The sequence below is a fragment of the Gossypium arboreum genome, chromosome 4 (assembly GCF_025698485.1).
Source record: "Gossypium arboreum isolate Shixiya-1 chromosome 4, ASM2569848v2, whole genome shotgun sequence".
NCBI classification, from domain to species: Eukaryota; Viridiplantae; Streptophyta; class Magnoliopsida; order Malvales; family Malvaceae; genus Gossypium; species Gossypium arboreum.
The window spans coordinates 83,603,038-83,621,429 of record NC_069073.1 but is presented as its reverse complement, the minus strand read 5'-3'; the positions used below and the strand labels follow the sequence as shown (position 1 = coordinate 83,621,429).

Below are 18,392 nucleotides of genomic sequence, written 5' to 3'. Positions count from 1 at the left end.
TTCTGACAGTAGATGGGTAAGTCCGGTCCAAGTCGTGCCTAAGAAAACGGGTGTGACAGTAAAGAAAAATGCCGAAGGTAACTTGGTACCAACCAGAGTACAAAATGGGTGGTGTGTTTGTATTGATTATAGGAAGTTGACCTCTTACACTAGAAAAGATCATTTCCCTTTTCCTTTTATAGATCAAATGCTTGAACGTTTATCAGGTAAAACTCACTTTTGTTGTCTTGATGGATACTCAGGTTTCTTCCAAATTCCAATGCACTGGAGGATCGTGAAAAGACCACTTTTACATGCCCATTCGGCACTTTTGCGTACAGAAGGATGCCATTTCGACTTTGTAATGCACCAGCCACATTCCAGAGATGCATGATGAGTATATTTTCTGAATATGTGGAAAAAATTATCGAATTTTTTATGGATGATTTTACTGTCTCTAGAAATTTTTTTGATGAATGCCTTAAAAACCTCACGATAATTTTGAATAGGTGCATAGAATTTAATCTTGTCTTGAACTATGAAAAGTGTTATTTTATGGTAGACAAGAGTTTGATTCTAGGTCATATAGTTTCTGCTAAGGGAATTGAGGTCGATAAGGCTAAAATTGGCATTATTAATTCTATGCCATATCTCTCCATTGTAAGGGAAATTCGTTCTTTCCTTGGCCATGCAAGGTTCTACAGGCATTTTATAAAGAATTTTTTGAAAATAGCTGAACCACTATGCGAGTTATTACAGAAGGAAAAGAAATTTGAGTTTGGCCCAAAGTGTAAGGTGGCTTTTGATACACTCAAGCAGAGGTTGGTGACCGCTCCTATAGTGCAAGCACCAGATTGGAACTACCCCTTCAAAATTATGTGTGATGCAAGCGAACGTAGCGTAGGGGCCGTGTTAGGACAAAAGATAGACAAAGAGCCTCATGTCATTTGCTATGCCTCAAAAACCCTAGATACTGCACAAAGCAACTACACCACTACGGAAAAAGAACTCTTAGCAGTTGTATTCACTTTAGATAAATTTTGATAGTATTTATTGGGATCTAAAGTGATTATTTTTTCTGACCATGCAGCTCTTAGGTACTTGATCGCAAAGAAGGAGGTGAAACCAAGGCTCATTAGGTGGATTCTGCTGCTCCAAGAATTTAACATCGAAACTCGTGACAAAAAGGGATGTGAAAACCTAGTGGCTGACCACTTGAGTAGGATAAAAACTCCATTTGATGATATTCCTATAAAGGATGAATTCCTTGAAGAAAGTTTATTTTCGACCGAGGCTCACTATCCATGGTATGCAGATATACTTAATCTCTTAACCACAGGATCGTTACCCACTGAGTTAGCATGTTTCATGAAAGACAAGCTTAGACGGGAAGCTTGGTATTACATTTGGGACGAACCATACTTGTGGAAACATTGTTCAGATTAGATAATAAGATGATGTGTGCCAGAAACTGAGGTAACCTCTATCCTTACTTTTTGTCATATAGAAGCTTGTAGAGGTCACTTTGGCCCTAAACGAACAGCTCACAAGGTATTGGAGTGTGGGCTATATTGGCCTACAATTTTTCACGATGCATATAACTTCTGTAAGTCTTGCGATAAATTCCAACATACAGGTAACATCACTAAACAAAATCAAATGCCCCTATCCCCGATTCATGTATGTGAGATTTTTGATGTATGGGGCATCGATTTCATGGGCCCCTTTTATTTCTTCGTTTGGGAACGTATATATACTTCTTGCAGTAGACTATGTTTCTAAGTGGATAGAAACAAAACCTACTCGCAATGATAATGCTAAAACTGTTATCGAGTTTCTAAAACGAACTATTTTTTCTAGGTTTGGCACACCTCGAGCTTTGATCAGTGATCGTGGTACCCACTTTTGCAACAAGGTCGTGGAGGCACTTTTATCAAAATATGGAGTTTATCATTGTATAGCAACAGCCTACCATCCCCAAACAAACGGTCTAGCAAAGACTTCGAACAAGGAGATCAAGTCCATTTTGGAAAAAACAGTTCAGCCCAACCGAAAGGATTGGAGTCTTCGGCTTAATGACGCGCTTTGGGCCTATCGGACAGCATATAAGGGCCTGATTAGCATGACCCATATCGAGTTTTTTTGGCAAAGCGTGTCATCTACCATTAGAACTGAAGCACAAAGCTTATTGGGCTATTCGACAATGTAACATGGAGTTAGAGCCCGCAGGGAAGGCAAGAAAATTGGACATTCAAGAGTTGGAGGAAATTCGTAATGATGCCTATGAGAATGCTCGCATTTATAAAGACAAAACAAAGCTGTTTCATGATAAGAAAATAGCTCAGAAGCATTTTTCGGTAGGACAAAAAGTTTTGCTTCATAACTCCGTATTAAAGCTTTTCCCAGGTAAGCTTCAATCATGGTGGCAAGGACCTTTTATTGTGACTAAAGTATTGACGCATGGCGCAGTTGAAATAGAAAGTGAAGAATCAGGAAAGCGGTTCAAAATCAATGGCCAACGGTTGAAGCAAGTTTACGAAAATTTTCAGGCCCACAAGGTCAAAAAAATTCAGTTAGAGCCACCATAGAACCATTCAAGGCGTCGAGCTAACCAAGTTAAACAAGCGCTTATTGGGAGGCAACCCAATTTTTATTTTTATTTTTATTTTATCTTATTATTTTATTATTTATTATTTTCAGATATTAATAAAATTCTCTTATTCTAGGTAACTGAAACGAAGATAGGGAGAGACAACCCTGTAGCCAAACAGCAACTAGCAGATCTCCTTGCAATCATACGCGAACAACATTAATTACACGGGGAGTTCCTTTACACTTTTTTCTCCTATTTTATTTATTCCACATCGAGGACTATGTGTTTTAAGTAGGGGGAGACATTCCTTATTATTTCTGTCGTTTTAGATGCTGATTTGGTTGTTGCTGCCCATATAAATTTTTTTTAAAGAATATTCTACCTCTTTTAATGCTCAAGAATTTGACCACGACTTGCCCACTGTTTGACCCACATGCATGATTTTTGTCCACTGAGTTAGTTATGATTTTGCCTGATTGATTGCATCTCCATTGTTTTATTTCTTTTAGGCTGAATAATTTTGATTAATAGAGTTAATCTTATTTTGCTTTTAGTAAATTTGATTAAGTCTAAATACAAAGATGACACTTAATACAATTGCATGCTTAAAATATGTTCATGACTATTAAGGTGGTTGCTGAAACTTATTTTTAACACTTGATTGTTGCTCCTAAGTCCTCCAAAATTAAAATTTTGTTTAATAATAATGTTTCCATGGTTATGAGTGCATCTTGAGACGTGACTAGCTAAGTAACCGGGGTAGGGTGCTTGGGTTGTCATCCTATTTCGCGTCAAAAGGTTGTGTGATGTGTTAGGTAAAACTCTGTTAACCGGAATTAATTTTTAAGAATGTGTTGGGCTGAGTAATCGGGGTGAGGCGCTTGGCTGTCATATTTCTTCTCGTCAAAAGGTTCGATATGTTCTTAAGAAAAATAAAAATTAAGAATGTGTTGGGCTAAGTAACGGGGTAGGGTGCTTGGCTGTCATCTCTCTTAGCGTCAAAAGGTTCAATATATTCCTAAGTAAATATAAATAAATAGAATTAAAAAAAGAGAGAAAAAAGAAAAAAAAGAAAAAAGAAGAAGGAGGTATTAATAAAATTGGGGGACTAAAGGAGAAATAAATAAGGTGTCTTGATAGGTTTGGTAAATTACCTAATTTTCATGGAATAATCCAAGTCGATCTTAATTTTTGTGTGTGTTAATTGAAATACTTTTTCAAATTTTACTTAAAGCAAGCTAAGGGTTCTCTTTATTTTTCATATGCATTTTGACTAATTTTTATAAAACTTTGGAGTAGTATTTCTTTCATGGCAGGAGTTAATTTTCATAGTAGACACAAACCATACTTGAGGGCAAGCATGGGCTAAGTAGGGGGGATTTGATAATACTCTAGAATGGCATATTTTATGTGCTAATTGCATGCTTATTTTGAGTATGATCCTACTAATTTGGGTTGTTTTATGATATTTTATCTTTTAGGGACTAAATTGGAGGAAAAAGGAAATTTAAAGGCAAAAAGTCCGAATGTGAAGATATAATGGGCCAACATGCAAAGAAAGAGAGAAGTGGTGCCAAAAATGCAAACATGGAAGACCCAAAAACCAAAATACAAAAGAAGAGATTTTATAGCACAAAACTCTATTTTAATTTCAATTATATTAGGATTATTATTAAGGATTTTTTTTAGATTTTATTTTAGGATTTATTTTTATTTATATTTAATTTTATTTATTTATTTGTATTTATCTTTTAGAATTTAATTAGGAATAGACTAGGTTTTCTAGTACTATAAATAGGGGATAGAGTGGCACATATTGGACATCTCTTTTTTCTGAAAACACTCACTCTCCCAAAAACTTTGTCTTTTGTTTTCTCCATATTTTCTTCAATAAAAATTTCTTATCTATTTTATTTCTTTCTTTCCCAAAAATCATGAGCCACTAAACCAATCTAGCCAAAGGTTGTCAAAATTCCCCCCAAAAAAGGTTCATGAGGCTTAGAACCTGCGCTTAGCCTTCTCAACAAGGTATTCATCGCTTCTCCGCATTACGGGGCTGACGCTTCCGTCCATATCCCTTAATAGGTGATCTTTTCAACTTGTGCAAGGAACGGCCTCTTTGTACGTTTTGGAAATGTTGCACAGTCAGTTCGTTGGCTTTCTGCATCAGAGGTTGACAAATCCAAGAGACAGAATGGCGTGGTATTCGTCGTTGGGAAGTGATGATCTAGTAGAAGATAGTCCCATAAAAGCGATTATTGGCTAGAGTCAGGCTCTGTCAAATTTTAAGTCTAAATCATTAGAGTTGGTGGTCGTAGGTGTCCTCTTCCACTATAACTGGCTTATATTGCTTGAGAATGGTTACTTAAAAGCCAATGATTGAACCCAAGGCGGATCGAGACAACCGGAGGCTGGAATCTCGCCACATAAGAAACTTTCTCTTTTCTCAAACTCTGTTTATTTTTATTCTTCATTTTAATTTTCATAATTTATTTAATTTCGCAATTTCGATTCAACTTAAAATTCTGTTTTTATTTTTCCAGATCAAAATTCTTAAATTCTTTTTATTTTTATTTTTTAGGAACGCGAGTTTTCTTGGCCAAGAAATTGTCCAGGATTTTAAGAAATGAGCATTCGTACAATCCGGTCCCTGAGGATTCAACCCTACTTCCTCTTTATTGTTATTTTTACTATTTTACAGGGATTAGGATATGTTTGGTGCTCTCAACGACGCATCATAAAGTTTTCTTCAAACTTTTTCAACTACAAACCTTAAGGTGTTATTTGTAACTCTATCATAAAATAGAGGCACACCCAAATAAGTTCTAATATTCTAAACTCTGTGGAATTCGAGTATATTAAAGACCTGCTCCCCTAACTTATCATCAACACCTTTAGAAAAGAAAATATTAGATTTGTACGCATTTATCCTATGTCCAAAATGGCCACAAAATCAATTCAATACACCTTTTAGGATCCTAGCTTGACTTTCATTGGCTTGACCAAAGAGAATTGAATCGTCAACAAAGAATAAATGAAAAAGATGTGGACCTGGTCAAGACAAACAAATAAGAATCGTTTGCTTAGAGTTGATAGTCAAGTGGATGCTATGTTCGAGCCACTCTGTACACAGCACAAAGAGATAAAAAGATAGAGGACACTCTTGACGAACGACTCTTGCTAGATGGAATTTCTGAGACAAAGTTCCATTCTATAAGTTCTACATGGTAGAATTAGTGATATTTGACATAATAACATTATGGTGAGTGTTAGGAATACCTACAACCTGGAGAGATGCCGCAATGAAATCCCACCTCACCCGATCATAAGCTTTTTCAATATCTATCTTGATCGCCAACCATTTCCTATTCTTTTGTATGTTTTTCAGAGAGTGTATCACTTCCTGAGCGATTATAATTTATTTGTGATATTTCTCCCAATAATAAATCCAGATTTATATTGTCCAATGATCTTCGAGAAGACCACTTTAAACTAATTTACAATTATCTTCATAACCAATTTATATAGAACTGAACTCAAGCTTATAGGCCTAAACTGCGAAATATTTTCAGGATTTTGAACTTTAGGAATAAAAACTATAAGGGTGTTGTTCAATTCATGATCAATGCACCCCCTTGCAAAAACATTTTTAACCGATTCAGTTCCACTAACTCTGAAAGAAAAGGGCATGAAACCCATCACTACCAAAGGCCTTTAATGGGTCCATGTAAAAAAGAAGAAGCAATCTTTATTTCCTTATTAGAGATCGATTTACACAAGAGTTAGAAATCTCCCTCTGCAATCCATGGAAACAAACTAGGAGGCAAGGATCTCATTGATTCTGGTTTCTCACCATACAAATTCTGAAAGAACCTGATCGCTTCATTTTGTAATTCTTCCTCATAAAAAATCCATTCTCCCAGACCATTCTCCAAGGCCATGATCCAATTTTGCTTTATCCTTTGAAGTGTATACTGATGATAAGATTTTGTATTTCTGTCTTTTAGAAGAAGCCAGTCACATTTCACCTTCTGTTTCCAAATAAGGTCCTTATGATGAAGCACATTTTCAAAACCCTCTTGGACATCAATTTCCAACTAAAATAAAGAATTCAATTGAGAATAACCCATACCCTTCTGAAAAATTATAGAGTTTCTGAATCATCATTTTTTTACGTGTCCCGATATGTCCACACATTTTTATTCCAGCTCTTGAGTTGATTCATGAAGTGAGAAAAATATTCTGACAAATACCCATTAAAGCTCCACTTTTCAATGACAAACTTAGAGAAATCTGGATGTTCTACCCAACCAGCTAAAAAATGAAAAGGACGACCTTTAGATAAGTGAAGCGATGGTTTAAGAGAAACCAAGAGAGGTCTATGGTTAGATTTGAGTATTGGAAGATGAGTCACCGACCAATTTTGGAAAGAGTAGATCCACTCATCATTCCCAATAGCTCTATCTAAGCGCTCAAACACAACATCACTATGCCATGTAAAGAAGGGCCTCTAAACCCCAAATCATGCTATTTAGTCGATTCCATAAAATCACCAAAAAAGACGGAATATTTTACAAATAATTCACCCAACTCTTTTTTCACTAGAAGAAAAAATGCATTAAAGTCTCTTACAGCAAACCAAAGAGACTCGTTACTTGGAATAGTCATCTTGAAGCCTTCCCAAAGGTGTTTTTATTTTCAACTATAATGACTACCATAAGCAAAAACAACAAATATAGGCCGATATAAAGAATTATCAAAAACCTATAACAGAACAAATTGAGGATGGCTTCGAAGGACTTTGACACAAATCAACACCTTCCATCCAATCCAAATACCCCCAGAAAAACCAATTGCCTCCACATGATGAGAGAATTGAAAACCGAGATTAGCGATGATCAAATCAGCTTTAACACCACTAACTCTAGTCTCTAAAAGACCCACAATATCAACCTTGTGCTCTCAATTATACTCACGAAAAATATGTAAAAATTTGCTACTAACGCACCCTTGACAATTCCTTGAAAATATAAAAAAACACATTATTTGAAAATAATAATAATAAAAAAGTGAAAGATTGACCTTTATTTCTCAGGCAAATGATTTTCTTCATGACCTTTTCCATCAATATTCAACACCTCCTTACAATTCTCATTTTCAATTTGTGAGTTGATAAGCTTAATCTATAAAAAATGACTTTTTAGATAAGATATTTTCATTATTATCTTATTGAATTGGTGTTGGTTTGATTTCTAACATCAATTTAATCAAATATTTAATACATAATATAAATATAAATAATCAAATTTAATATGAATTTAAAATAATTAAGTGTAAGTAAATTTATTAGAATTTGAAGCGTTTTATAAATTCAATTATGAAATGTAAAACAAGTTATATACCTTGTCGAAATTTTATTCATCTATAATCTATATCCATAATATATATATACATATATAAAAGTATGAGTTTGAAAAATATTTGAATTAATTGAAAATAGTCTTTAGTTTTCTTCATATTACTACACTAAAATTTAAAAATAATTTATAATGTATAATTGAGAATTATTAATTAAAAATTGACGTAAAATAAAAGTTGTAATAATTGCATATCTAAAATAATTATGATTTAATAGAAGTTGTGATAATTATACATAATTATAATTTAATTTATTATTATTAGTTAAAAATTGTTTAAATTTTAAAATAGAATTATTACTTAATTAGAACTCAAGTATAAAATATAAGAAAAAGAAAGGTGTTATTAATTAAAATTTTGATGTAAAAATTTGTGCTAATTTTATTTGAAAAAAGGACTTATTATTTTAGTATAATCTTATGCATTTTAAACTTAATTAATAGTTAATTATGCTAATTAGTTATTATTTTAATAATCTTACTTTGCATTGAATATGTTAGAAATGCTTTAATTATAATTTGGAAATTTCATATTATAATATTTGAATTGATAAATTAATATATTTTATAATTAAAATAAAAATATTATTTTATATTAATTAATATGTTAAAAATATAATATTTAAAAAATAAATTAAATATTAAATACATAAAATCAGCTGATTCGGGCTCAACGGTAAGTGGTCAGAGATTCAGTGGTAAGTACTCATCCTGGCCCATTTTCCTGTTAGGTACTCGTATGGTAGCTAACCGGGTCAACTCACTCTCCATCAGTTTTTTTTCAGCCCAACAACAATCCGCTTAAGGCTTAAACAGGAAACCTTTATTACAGCTTTACAAAAGAACTGACTGAAAATAACATAATAAATCTATAATTATAAAAGGTTTAAGTGAAAAAGATCAGAAATGTTAGCTCGTATTGCTGCTCTAACACAGAGACCCCTTTCTTTTATTCGCTCCTTCAAGTACAGGTATATTCCAATTCTTCATTTGATGAAAATATGCAACTATATTTCTGGGTTTATAAAAAGAAACAAAAAACTATCCCAATTGTCTTCTGTATGCATTAGCTTTATAATATTGTTGATGCATGTGACAATAGGCTTCATTATTCTCAGTTTTTAAGCACTTACAATGTCATGAAATATGGGTACAGCCCACTTGTTGACAGCATGAGGAATTTTTAAGTCAACCCGATAAACTTTTTTCAATTTTCAGGAGAACTGATAGCATACCAAATTCCAGCCGTGGAGAAATGGATTTTACGGATTTGGATTCAAATGCTACGAAATGTGTAAATCTTAGGTTGTGCAGTGTCTCCGGGTATGTTATGTTTATAAAGATTCTATTTTATTTTCTTTAGTTTTTAAAGAGGTTTCATATCGATGCTTGTTTTATTGATCTTTTTGGACATCTTTGCTATGCAGTTGCATGACTGAGATACTTGAAATTCGTGCTGTTCGTCCCTCTTTTCATGTTGTGTTTGTTCCTGGAAATCCTGGTATGTTTTAATGTCTTTGATGTACTATTTTAGTATTAGTTGAATGGGTTTATATGCTATTTTGCACCTGATTTTGGCTTTAAGGTTCAATTTGATACTAATATTTTTCTGAAGCACCCAAGTTTGACTTCAATGTTCTATTTAGAATCCGGGAAAGTTATGGTCCCAAGTAAGCATCTATAATTTTTTTACTAGATTAGACATCAAAGACTCGTTGGACCACATGATGCCATTTGGTTTAGGTACCAAATTGAACATTGAAATCAAACTCAGGTAGCAAATTAGGATGAATGAATATTTTTCCCAAGTACCCAAGTTTGACTTCAATGTTCTATTTAGTATCCGAGAATGTTTTGGTCCCATTTAAGTATCTATATTCTTTTTACTAGATTATACATCAAATACTCGTTGGACTACATGATGCCATTTGGTTTAGGTACCAATGTCAACATTGAAGCCAAACTCAGGTAGCAAATTAGGACGAATGGAAACTTAGGTGCCGAATTAAATGTTGAAGCCAAATTCAGGTACCATATTGTATATTAACCCTAGTTGAATTGTTAGAATTAGATCTCAATTGCATCTGATGATCTCAGGTGTTATTACCTTTTACAAGGACTTTGTGGAATCATTGTTCAAGTCCCTGGGAGGAACGGCATCTGTATCAGGTAACAGATTGAGAAGTTTCTCTTTTAATGAAAGATATTCTCTTTATTATTATTATTATTATTATTATTAGCCCTATTATTGTATTTAATAGTTGCTTGCTTTCCTACGGTTCCAAGCAGCTGTTGGCGCTTCAGGTCATACAGAAAAGGTACCAACAATGGTTTTTTTTTATTTTATTTTGTAATCTATGTGCATCTTTGATTTTTCTAATTATTTCCTTCTTTAACCTCCGTTGAAGAATTGGGAACACGGAAAGTTGTATTCCTTGCAAGAACAAATTGATCACAAGGTGACCTTCTATTTATTTATTTGGCTTTTAGCATATTGATAAATAAGAAGAATTTCGGCGAGTCTCTTCCAGAATTGCCAATATTCTCTATTATTAATTTTAATTTCCTGAATTGTCCATGAATATGATACATTTTGATTTACCTTGTCTGTTGAGCTGTTTAAAAATTCTTAACTAATATGCTCTGAGTTGGAAGCCAGTTAGTCAGTACCATACTGGTGGGCGTACCGTTTTTGCCTTGATACTAGTTCGTACCATACCGGCATGTTTCAGTGTATTAGTATTTTTAAATATTTTTCACATATATATCTTTATTCTGATTTTTAGTTTCTTAATAACTTAAATGTTATAATACATGATTTATCTCAATTACATCCATATATGTTATATATACATAATATATCTCAATTACATCCATATAAATATATTTATATGTAAATATAAGTTTTAAAATTATTAATTAGGTTCAATAACTTAATTTATAACTATATTTTAATTTTAAATGTAATTATAGAAAAATAAAAAAAGGAACATTTAAAAAGATTGGTTTAAAATATCAAAATTGTGTACCAATCGGTATGGGCTGAAATTGACCGATACAGGCTGAAACACACCGAAATATCCAAAATGCACCTAAACTTTGACTGAAACAGAACATAGACTACTTGATACCGGTTTAGGACTGGAACAGTACTTACTGGCCAGTATTGGTACGGCACTGACTACCATGGTTGGAAGACTGAATTTAGTTAGGATAAACTTGAGAACTAAAGTTTTATGTGTTAGTCGCTTGAAAATCAAATTAACTATTCTCCACAATTGACCAAGCTTCTTTTTCTTGTTGAATTGGATTATTGGTTATCCTTTTTGCCTAGCCTATTTTTGCCTAGCCTATCTTTCTAGATGAAGATCTTTAGCTTAGAATCACGATGAAAACCATGTTTATCTTACCAATTCATCATAAAGGATTATAACTTTGCTTTAATTTTTACTTTTGCAGATTGAGTTCATCAAAGTGCAAAATATTGAAGCCCCTTTAGTTCTTGTAAGACTAATTTCTTTCTGTTGTTTCATATTCCCGCTAGTCGTAGAAACAGTTTCTTCTTCCAAGAATATAACCTCTTGAAATGTTTTTCTTTTCCCCCGATATAAGGAGAAATGTCTTTTTCATTCTTGGCATATAGTTTTCGATCTAACATTTGATAATGTGCAACATCTTTTTCAATAAGTGCCTTTTTATTTGTTTTTCTGTTTAAGGACACACGTTTGATTTTCATTCCTACTAGTGAACAATATTTTGGCTTGGAAAGAAACACTAAAATTTCATAAAGTGATATATTCCAAAATTCTTGCAGTTGATTCTGATTTCTAAGATTAAACTCATTGTAGATGTTTAATTTTCCATGAAGGTAGGGCACTCTATTGGTTCATATATAGCACTAGAAATGCTAAGGAGGCTGCCAGAGAAGGTGGAATGACCATTTTCAACTAATTTATTCGACATAATTTTTACCGTTCAAGTTTGTGAAACGAAAAATATTGTTTCATAAAATTCCTCATCTGGTGTTTTAGGTAATGTATTGCATTGGACTCTACCCATTTTTAGCCTTAAATCTGCAATCAAAGAAACAGGCTGTCATCGTGAAGGTTATTATGTAAGACTCTTTCTTTATCATTGCTTCCCACTATGCATGGTTTGTGTGGAAAACATTTCAGATCTCTATTATGATGAATACTAATTTCCAGTATTCTGCCCTCACTCTTCTTCTGTTTGTCGCTCTTGCTCACACTGCAGTATTGTATGGCATGTTTAAATTTCCTTTCCCACTATACCTTATGATTCCTTAACTGAACAATACTTGTAAAGTTTGTTCAGAATCATAATCTCATATATCATTTATTCACTCATCTTTTATAACTAAAATAAAAGAAAACCTTATCTGCTATGCTAGTTTTGAATATTTGTTCAAAATTTTAACATTCTATTGTTCATGGATACGGATTGGAGAGTGAATAGAATCAATACATGGGTTTCAGGTCCAGAGTACTGTCCATTATGGTTACACTCTTTGTAGCACCGTTGAGCTTGTTACCAAGACGGGTTTTGAGGCTAATTTCTGAACTTTCGAATGGGAATTCATGGTCTAATACTGCCCACGAAGCTTGTTGCTCTCACTTACCACAGGTCAAGTCCTGTTAAAGTGCAGTTCTTTCTGATTATAAGCAGTATTTCTTTCTTTTCTGGGTCTATTCGGACCCTCAGTACAGATTGCCCTAGGGGACTATTTAATTGTATTCTTGCGTGTATATATGTGTATATTAAAATCAAGTGCTTGTTTAATATTGAAGCCTTTAATTTTTGTTTTACATATTTTTCATTTGCAGTATCATACCATACGCAATGTGCTATATATGGCCAGGACGGAGTTCATAAAGGTATGCTCATGCTGACAACAGGAAATTGGTGCTGTAAGAGACTAAGGCTTCGCATAGTACGAAGGAAAGAAAATTGGAGAGATGGAAAATTGAAAGGGTGAAAAACTAGAGGGATGGAAAATATATTTTCTTTCCATAGGTGTCTTTGGTAGGAAAGATGGAAAAATAGAAAGAAAATGCAACAATTGAAAAATGTATAATTTGAACTGACATACACTTCTCTCCGATTTTCTCCTCTCATCATTCTAATTTGGAAGGATTGGTTTTTATGTATTAGGATAAAAAATGATCACTCCTATTCTCTTTCCTCTCACTCTCCTTCCCAACCAAGCACACTCCAAATTTATTTTCTCTCTACTTTTCCATTCCCTCCTCCCATCTCTCCACTTTTTTATCCAATTAAGCACACCCTAAAATTTTATAAAAATTGGTCATAATTTAGAACAACACAAGTATCTTGTCTAAGAACATTTCTTGATGCCACATCGAATTCATAATGTTCTTGATCATGTGCTTTTGTTGTTATTGTATTTGTGCAACCTTTCTGCTTGGGAATACTCTCACTGATTTTTCTTGCTTTTCTTGTAGATCCCTAAAAAAAAAAAACCTCTGATTCACAAATACATAAAAGTACCCCCATTCAGATATCTGGTTGTCTTGTTGCCTCAAAAAACCCCAATATAGTCTTTTATGAAGTGTGCCAACGCTGGTCCATGTATGTTTCTTTTGTTTAGATCACTGCACTTCTATACACTAATAATAGCTCGATTGATACTAAGCTCGACTGGTTGATGATATTAGTCTGCCGTTTGAAGAAGTTTCGGATTATAAAACCTGGTGCTTTTTGCTTGGACTGTTCATATCATTGTGTTAATAAATATTTAGTTCCAAAACAAGGATTGCATCTTTCGTGGTTTCCTGCTTCCTTTTGTGGCATTATGTTGTCTTTTGTTTTTGGTTCAAGTGCACCACTGCAGATTGAAAAATATAGGGCTGATTTACTGAGATAGGACTATAAACTTACATCAACAATCTTGTGGCCATTTACTTACTTTAATCCTTGTCTGTTAGCTTTCAGAAACACCAGATTGGGAATTTATGAGAGAAAACCAGGAGAAAATTTCATTCTTGTATGGCATTGATGATCACTGGGGTCCATAACAAATGTTCGAAGAGGTAGAATCCAACTCTCTTTCTCAAGTCTTGTATTTCAGGTTCGGACCATCAAAACCCCCTATTGCTAGAGAACCGTAAAAGGCCATCAACAAGGTTGCTAGATTAATAAAAAAGATAAAGAGAAAGATAAACCTAAGGCAGCCTGCTATTGAATCGAAATTCCTTATCAAACTAGATGTCCGTTGCAGTAAAAGTCCTGATACGACAGCATGCAAAAAACAAATGGTGTTACTTAGAAATCTTGCAGCTATACTGATGTAGAGATGGTGCATCTGATAAAAGGGGAAGGTGATTATTACAGTAACCATCAAGAACATGGTGTAACTTTTGATATTGTGCTTTTCTGGCTTTCCACTTAGCAGTTGTTCCATCTTTACTTGCCATCATTTACCCTTTGTTGCCGAGAAACCTGTTTAATTTGGTTTAATTTTATTTGTTTCCCTCTTAGGTCTCTAGGCAGGCCTCAGGAATTGCTCTATCAATAGAAAGGGAGGGCCACACTCACGGTTTTTGTTGTACGGAGGCTGGCTCCATATGGGTTGCTCGCCATGTTGCTAGCCTGATAAAGAACAAATTAGCAAGATGATGCCGGTAAGATCAGTTTTATAATTATTGCATTATTTTGATTGCAATGCAGTTTGGTTTGAGTATCAAATCAACTGCAGTGACATCTGAAATAAGCTAGATATCACTATTAGAGTACTTTGGTTCACTCTAATGGAATAGAGATGTAATATAATAAAATTATAATGGAATAAAGCTGTAATAAGTAATTCAATTGTTTGATTAAATGGAATGGAATAGAACTGTAATACTATTATTGTGTTTGGTTGAATGGAATAGATATTGTAATAGCATAAGGAAAAAGCTAAAATGACCAAAATAGCTTTAGCAGAATTTTTTAAGTAAATAATTATTATTATTGTTAATAAATTTTAATAGGATTATTATTAAATATATAATTTAATAAAAATAAATAATTTAATCATATTTTAATATAATTATTATAAAATAAAATTTAATAAAATAAAAATATATAATTTAATAATATTCTTAATATAATTATTATTTAAATATAAATTAATAAAAATATATAATATATAATATTAAAAAATAATATATAGCATGTAATACATATTTAATGTGCTAGAATATTATTACTGAAACAAATAATTTAATTATCTATCTAAACTAAAAGTAAAAGATTAAAAGTAATAAATTGGTTGAGAATTATATTTTACATTCAAACATATTGTTCATACATTAACAAAAATTACATAATGTCATTAGCTTATATTAAATTTGAAATTCTCATATTAAGATTATATTTAACATTGTTATTGGTATAATTCTTTAGATTAAAAGATATATATCACCATAAACAAAATGCTATGTTGATTAAAATTTTACAAATGCATCTTCAAAGCATGCAATATATGATTCCTAATTAAGGTATTCTAAAAGTTGGCTTAATGTATTAAAGTTGAATTGTTGTTTTGCCAATATGAGGATCAAAAGACGAAGTCCATTGCCCTAACAACATTAAAGTTGTTTGCTGCGTCTTTTAAGTTTGTTGGGGTTTTGAATTGAGTTAATCCAAAAAGAATCGATTTAAACCACAATGAATCGATTCAAACAAGAGAAGAATCGATTTAAACAATCGATTTAAACAAGAATGAATCTATTCAAATAACAAAACAATCTATTCAAAATGGAAAGGAATTGATTTAAACATCAAAGGATTGATTCAAAGCCGCTGCAAATACTTTCTTTGCATACAATTTGTTGGTGTTTATCGGCAGCATAAAGATTCAAATCAAACAATCGATTGAAAGCATCATTCAACAAAATGAAACTAAATTAAAATTGTTATTAAATTGATTCATCAACAAAATGAAACTAAATTAAAATTGTGAGCCTCTAAAACCAGGTACTTGTTTATTTTCACAAATATGCAAATTGATGTTGGTGAATGTAAATGTAAAAGGTAACAAATTTATTTTACAACCTTACCATAACCAGAAACTATTAACCATGATATTAAACTGATATGCAAGAATTAAAAAAAAAAAAAACCAATGCATCATAAACAAATAAACAACAAACAAAACCACACAGAATTTTCACAAATACAACAAAAGGTTCTCTTTGATTTTCATGTACAATGTTCACCAATTTTCACATATCTACTTGCTTAGTGGTTGTGAATTTGATAGATATAAACAAGATATCTACTCTCTAGAATTATTGAATTACTGGTTATTTAAAAAAAAAAACAATTTGGGCCATCTTTGGCTCCAAAAGAAAAGAGAAAGAAGCTTAATGTGAAGTTTGTCATACGAAAATGGAAATATGATTTTTAGTACAAGAAGTATATGTTTTACACTTCTGGATTGGTCTTTGAAAAATCAAGATTTATAAATTACATCTCACTAAGTTTATATGAAATCACCATAAAAAAATCCATTGTCATAGTGGAAGTCATTATTTTTTTAAGTAATTACCATAAAAAAGAAAAAAGGTTATTAAACCCAGAAAAACTTTCATTAACTAAAAATAATAAGAACCCACAGGCGTAATTATACAATAATTCCATTCAAATCAACTTTAAAAGCAGTTCATTCATGTACACAATAAAAAAAAAAAAGCAACAATGAATAAAATAAAATAGCAATTTCAACAGAAAATACTGAAAATAAAATATTCATATTAATGTAAAAATCTTACAATTTGATAAAATAATGTCGAACAAACTAAGAATTGGCAGATTAGTTCTATAAACCAAAACCCATTATAAGAACCTCATATTTAAGGCATTTAAAATTTGAGTTTGAATTAAAACTTACCGGATCTTGGATCCTGCGAGATGACAAAACGCTTCACTTCTTTTTTTTTCAATAGACTAAGCTACCAAGAATTCTAATTTTTTAAATATATTGAAGAGAAAAAGAGTTTTAGTGTGCAACGCGAATAGGATTGAAACCTTGGCTAATTTGTTACATCACTTGTTCCCTGAATCACCATTCAGTGGGGAAAGTACAGAACTGTATGCTACATTTTTACCCTGAATAAGACCATATAGAATAGGGCTATAATAGCTATTACAACCAACCAAACAACAGTTTAGTAATGAGTCCACTTAATTGAGCTGTAATACATTGCTATTACAACCAACCAAATATGGCTTTAGTTATTTGACATATCAAGTCGGGCCATAGTTTTGTCTAATATTTATCCATTTTGTATGACAATCATCTCATAACCATTGCAATAATGGTAGAGAGCGTGTAGGAAAATGCTATATAAACATGGTAGCATCCATGTCCATATGTGAACTACTGATATTATATGTCACTCTTATTCTTTTATATATTATTTATTTTGAAGAAGTATAGGCGTCTGTATATGTGTTCTCGAGATATGCCCCTAATCAGCAGTCACGCCCTATTCTATGTGACAAAGTTACAAACAATATAAAAGACAAAAGGAAAATCCATTGTCTTGTTCATGGTGAGGCATTTTCTATCCTCACGTGAGTGTTCTGAGTAAAGTCAGCCTTATTAGATGGTTTATTGTACCTATTGCTCATGTTTAATCTCGTCTAAATTTAGGTACCTTTGCCGTATATGCCGAATTTTTTTATTTCGGTCTGAGGTTCATTCTGATGTTGGACTTAAAACTGAAATTCGAGTTCGATTTAAGATTTTTTTTAACATGTTCTTAGGTTAATTTTAGGATAAATTATACAATTACTCACTAAATTATACTTAAGTTTTCGTTTTGGTTAATTAACTAAAAAAGTTATAATTTGATCATTGAATTATTCAAAAGGTTTCATTTAAATTATTGAACTATTCAAAAGTTTTTATTTATGTCACTGTGTTGTAAATTTTTTTTAAAAGTTTTGTTAGCGAGTTCCAAGTAACGATTTGATGATCGATACGATGAATCAATACCCATTGATGAGAACATACTTTAGATCCAAGTCAATTTGAATGTTAATGTTGTAGATCGAAGAAAAATTTGTTTGAATTTTGGTTCTTTGATTTTAACAGGACAATGAAATAAAAAGTTTTGAATGGTTTAATGATCAAATTGTAATTTTTTTAATTAAGTGATCAAAACAAGAATTTATTCATTAATGATTAAAACGAAAATTTAGTCATAATTTACCCTTAATTTTATTATTGAGATATTTCAAGACGATTAAAAGCCATTTTCTTAACTCATTGGTTTTTTTTTTCAAAACAAAGTCACTATTTACTCTTATCAATTATAATTTAAACATCCATCAAACAAAATATTAATACCTTTGTAATTAACAATTTCTGT

The 18,392-nt window shown here is 32.1% G+C and overlaps 2 protein-coding genes across 3 annotated transcripts; both read left to right on the top strand.

Moving 5' to 3' along the window:
• The first annotated feature begins 2,189 nt into the window (after window positions 1–2,189).
• LOC108458889 (uncharacterized) lies at window positions 2,190–2,792 on the top strand. Its single transcript, XM_017758286.1, has 2 exons — window positions 2,190–2,537; window positions 2,706–2,792. Exons 1-2 carry the CDS (start codon window positions 2,190–2,192, stop codon window positions 2,790–2,792), a joined length of 435 nt encoding a protein of 144 aa, XP_017613775.1.
• Window positions 2,793–8,826: 6,034 nt separating this feature from the next.
• Window positions 8,827–14,872, top strand: LOC108458327 (uncharacterized). Of its 2 annotated transcripts, none has more exons than XR_001867276.2 (13): window positions 8,827–8,960; window positions 9,208–9,312; window positions 9,417–9,490; window positions 10,087–10,158; window positions 10,279–10,307; window positions 10,398–10,448; window positions 11,449–11,493; window positions 11,858–11,917; window positions 12,021–12,103; window positions 12,486–12,633; window positions 12,834–12,884; window positions 13,963–14,060; window positions 14,509–14,872. XR_001867276.2 is itself a non-coding variant. In XM_017757678.2 (13 exons), exons 1-12 carry the CDS (start codon window positions 8,896–8,898, stop codon window positions 14,043–14,045), a joined length of 873 nt encoding a protein of 290 aa, XP_017613167.1. In that variant the 5' UTR covers window positions 8,827–8,895; the 3' UTR covers window positions 14,046–14,060; window positions 14,509–14,872. The 2 variants fall into 2 exon arrangements, 1 of the variants encoding a protein (XP_017613167.1); XM_017757678.2 differs by having other exon boundaries at window positions 13,956–14,060.
• The last annotated feature ends 3,520 nt before the right edge of the window (window positions 14,873–18,392 follow it).

Bases quoted from the DNA above. Each gene is read 5' to 3' on its own strand.
- LOC108458889 (XM_017758286.1), top strand. From the start codon at position 2,190: ATGGAGTTAGAGCCCGCAGGGAAGGCAAGAAAATTGGACATTCAAGAG. The intron at 2,538-2,705 runs GTCAAAAAAATT...CTCTTATTCTAG, and splicing joins AAAATTTTCAGGCCCACAAG to GTAACTGAAACGAAGATAGG.
- LOC108458327 (XM_017757678.2), top strand. From the start codon at position 8,896: ATGTTAGCTCGTATTGCTGCTCTAACACAGAGACCCCTTTCTTTTATT. The intron at 8,961-9,207 runs GTATATTCCAAT...TTCAATTTTCAG, and splicing joins ATTCGCTCCTTCAAGTACAG to GAGAACTGATAGCATACCAA. The intron at 12,634-12,833 runs GTCAAGTCCTGT...TTTCATTTGCAG, and splicing joins GTTGCTCTCACTTACCACAG to TATCATACCATACGCAATGT.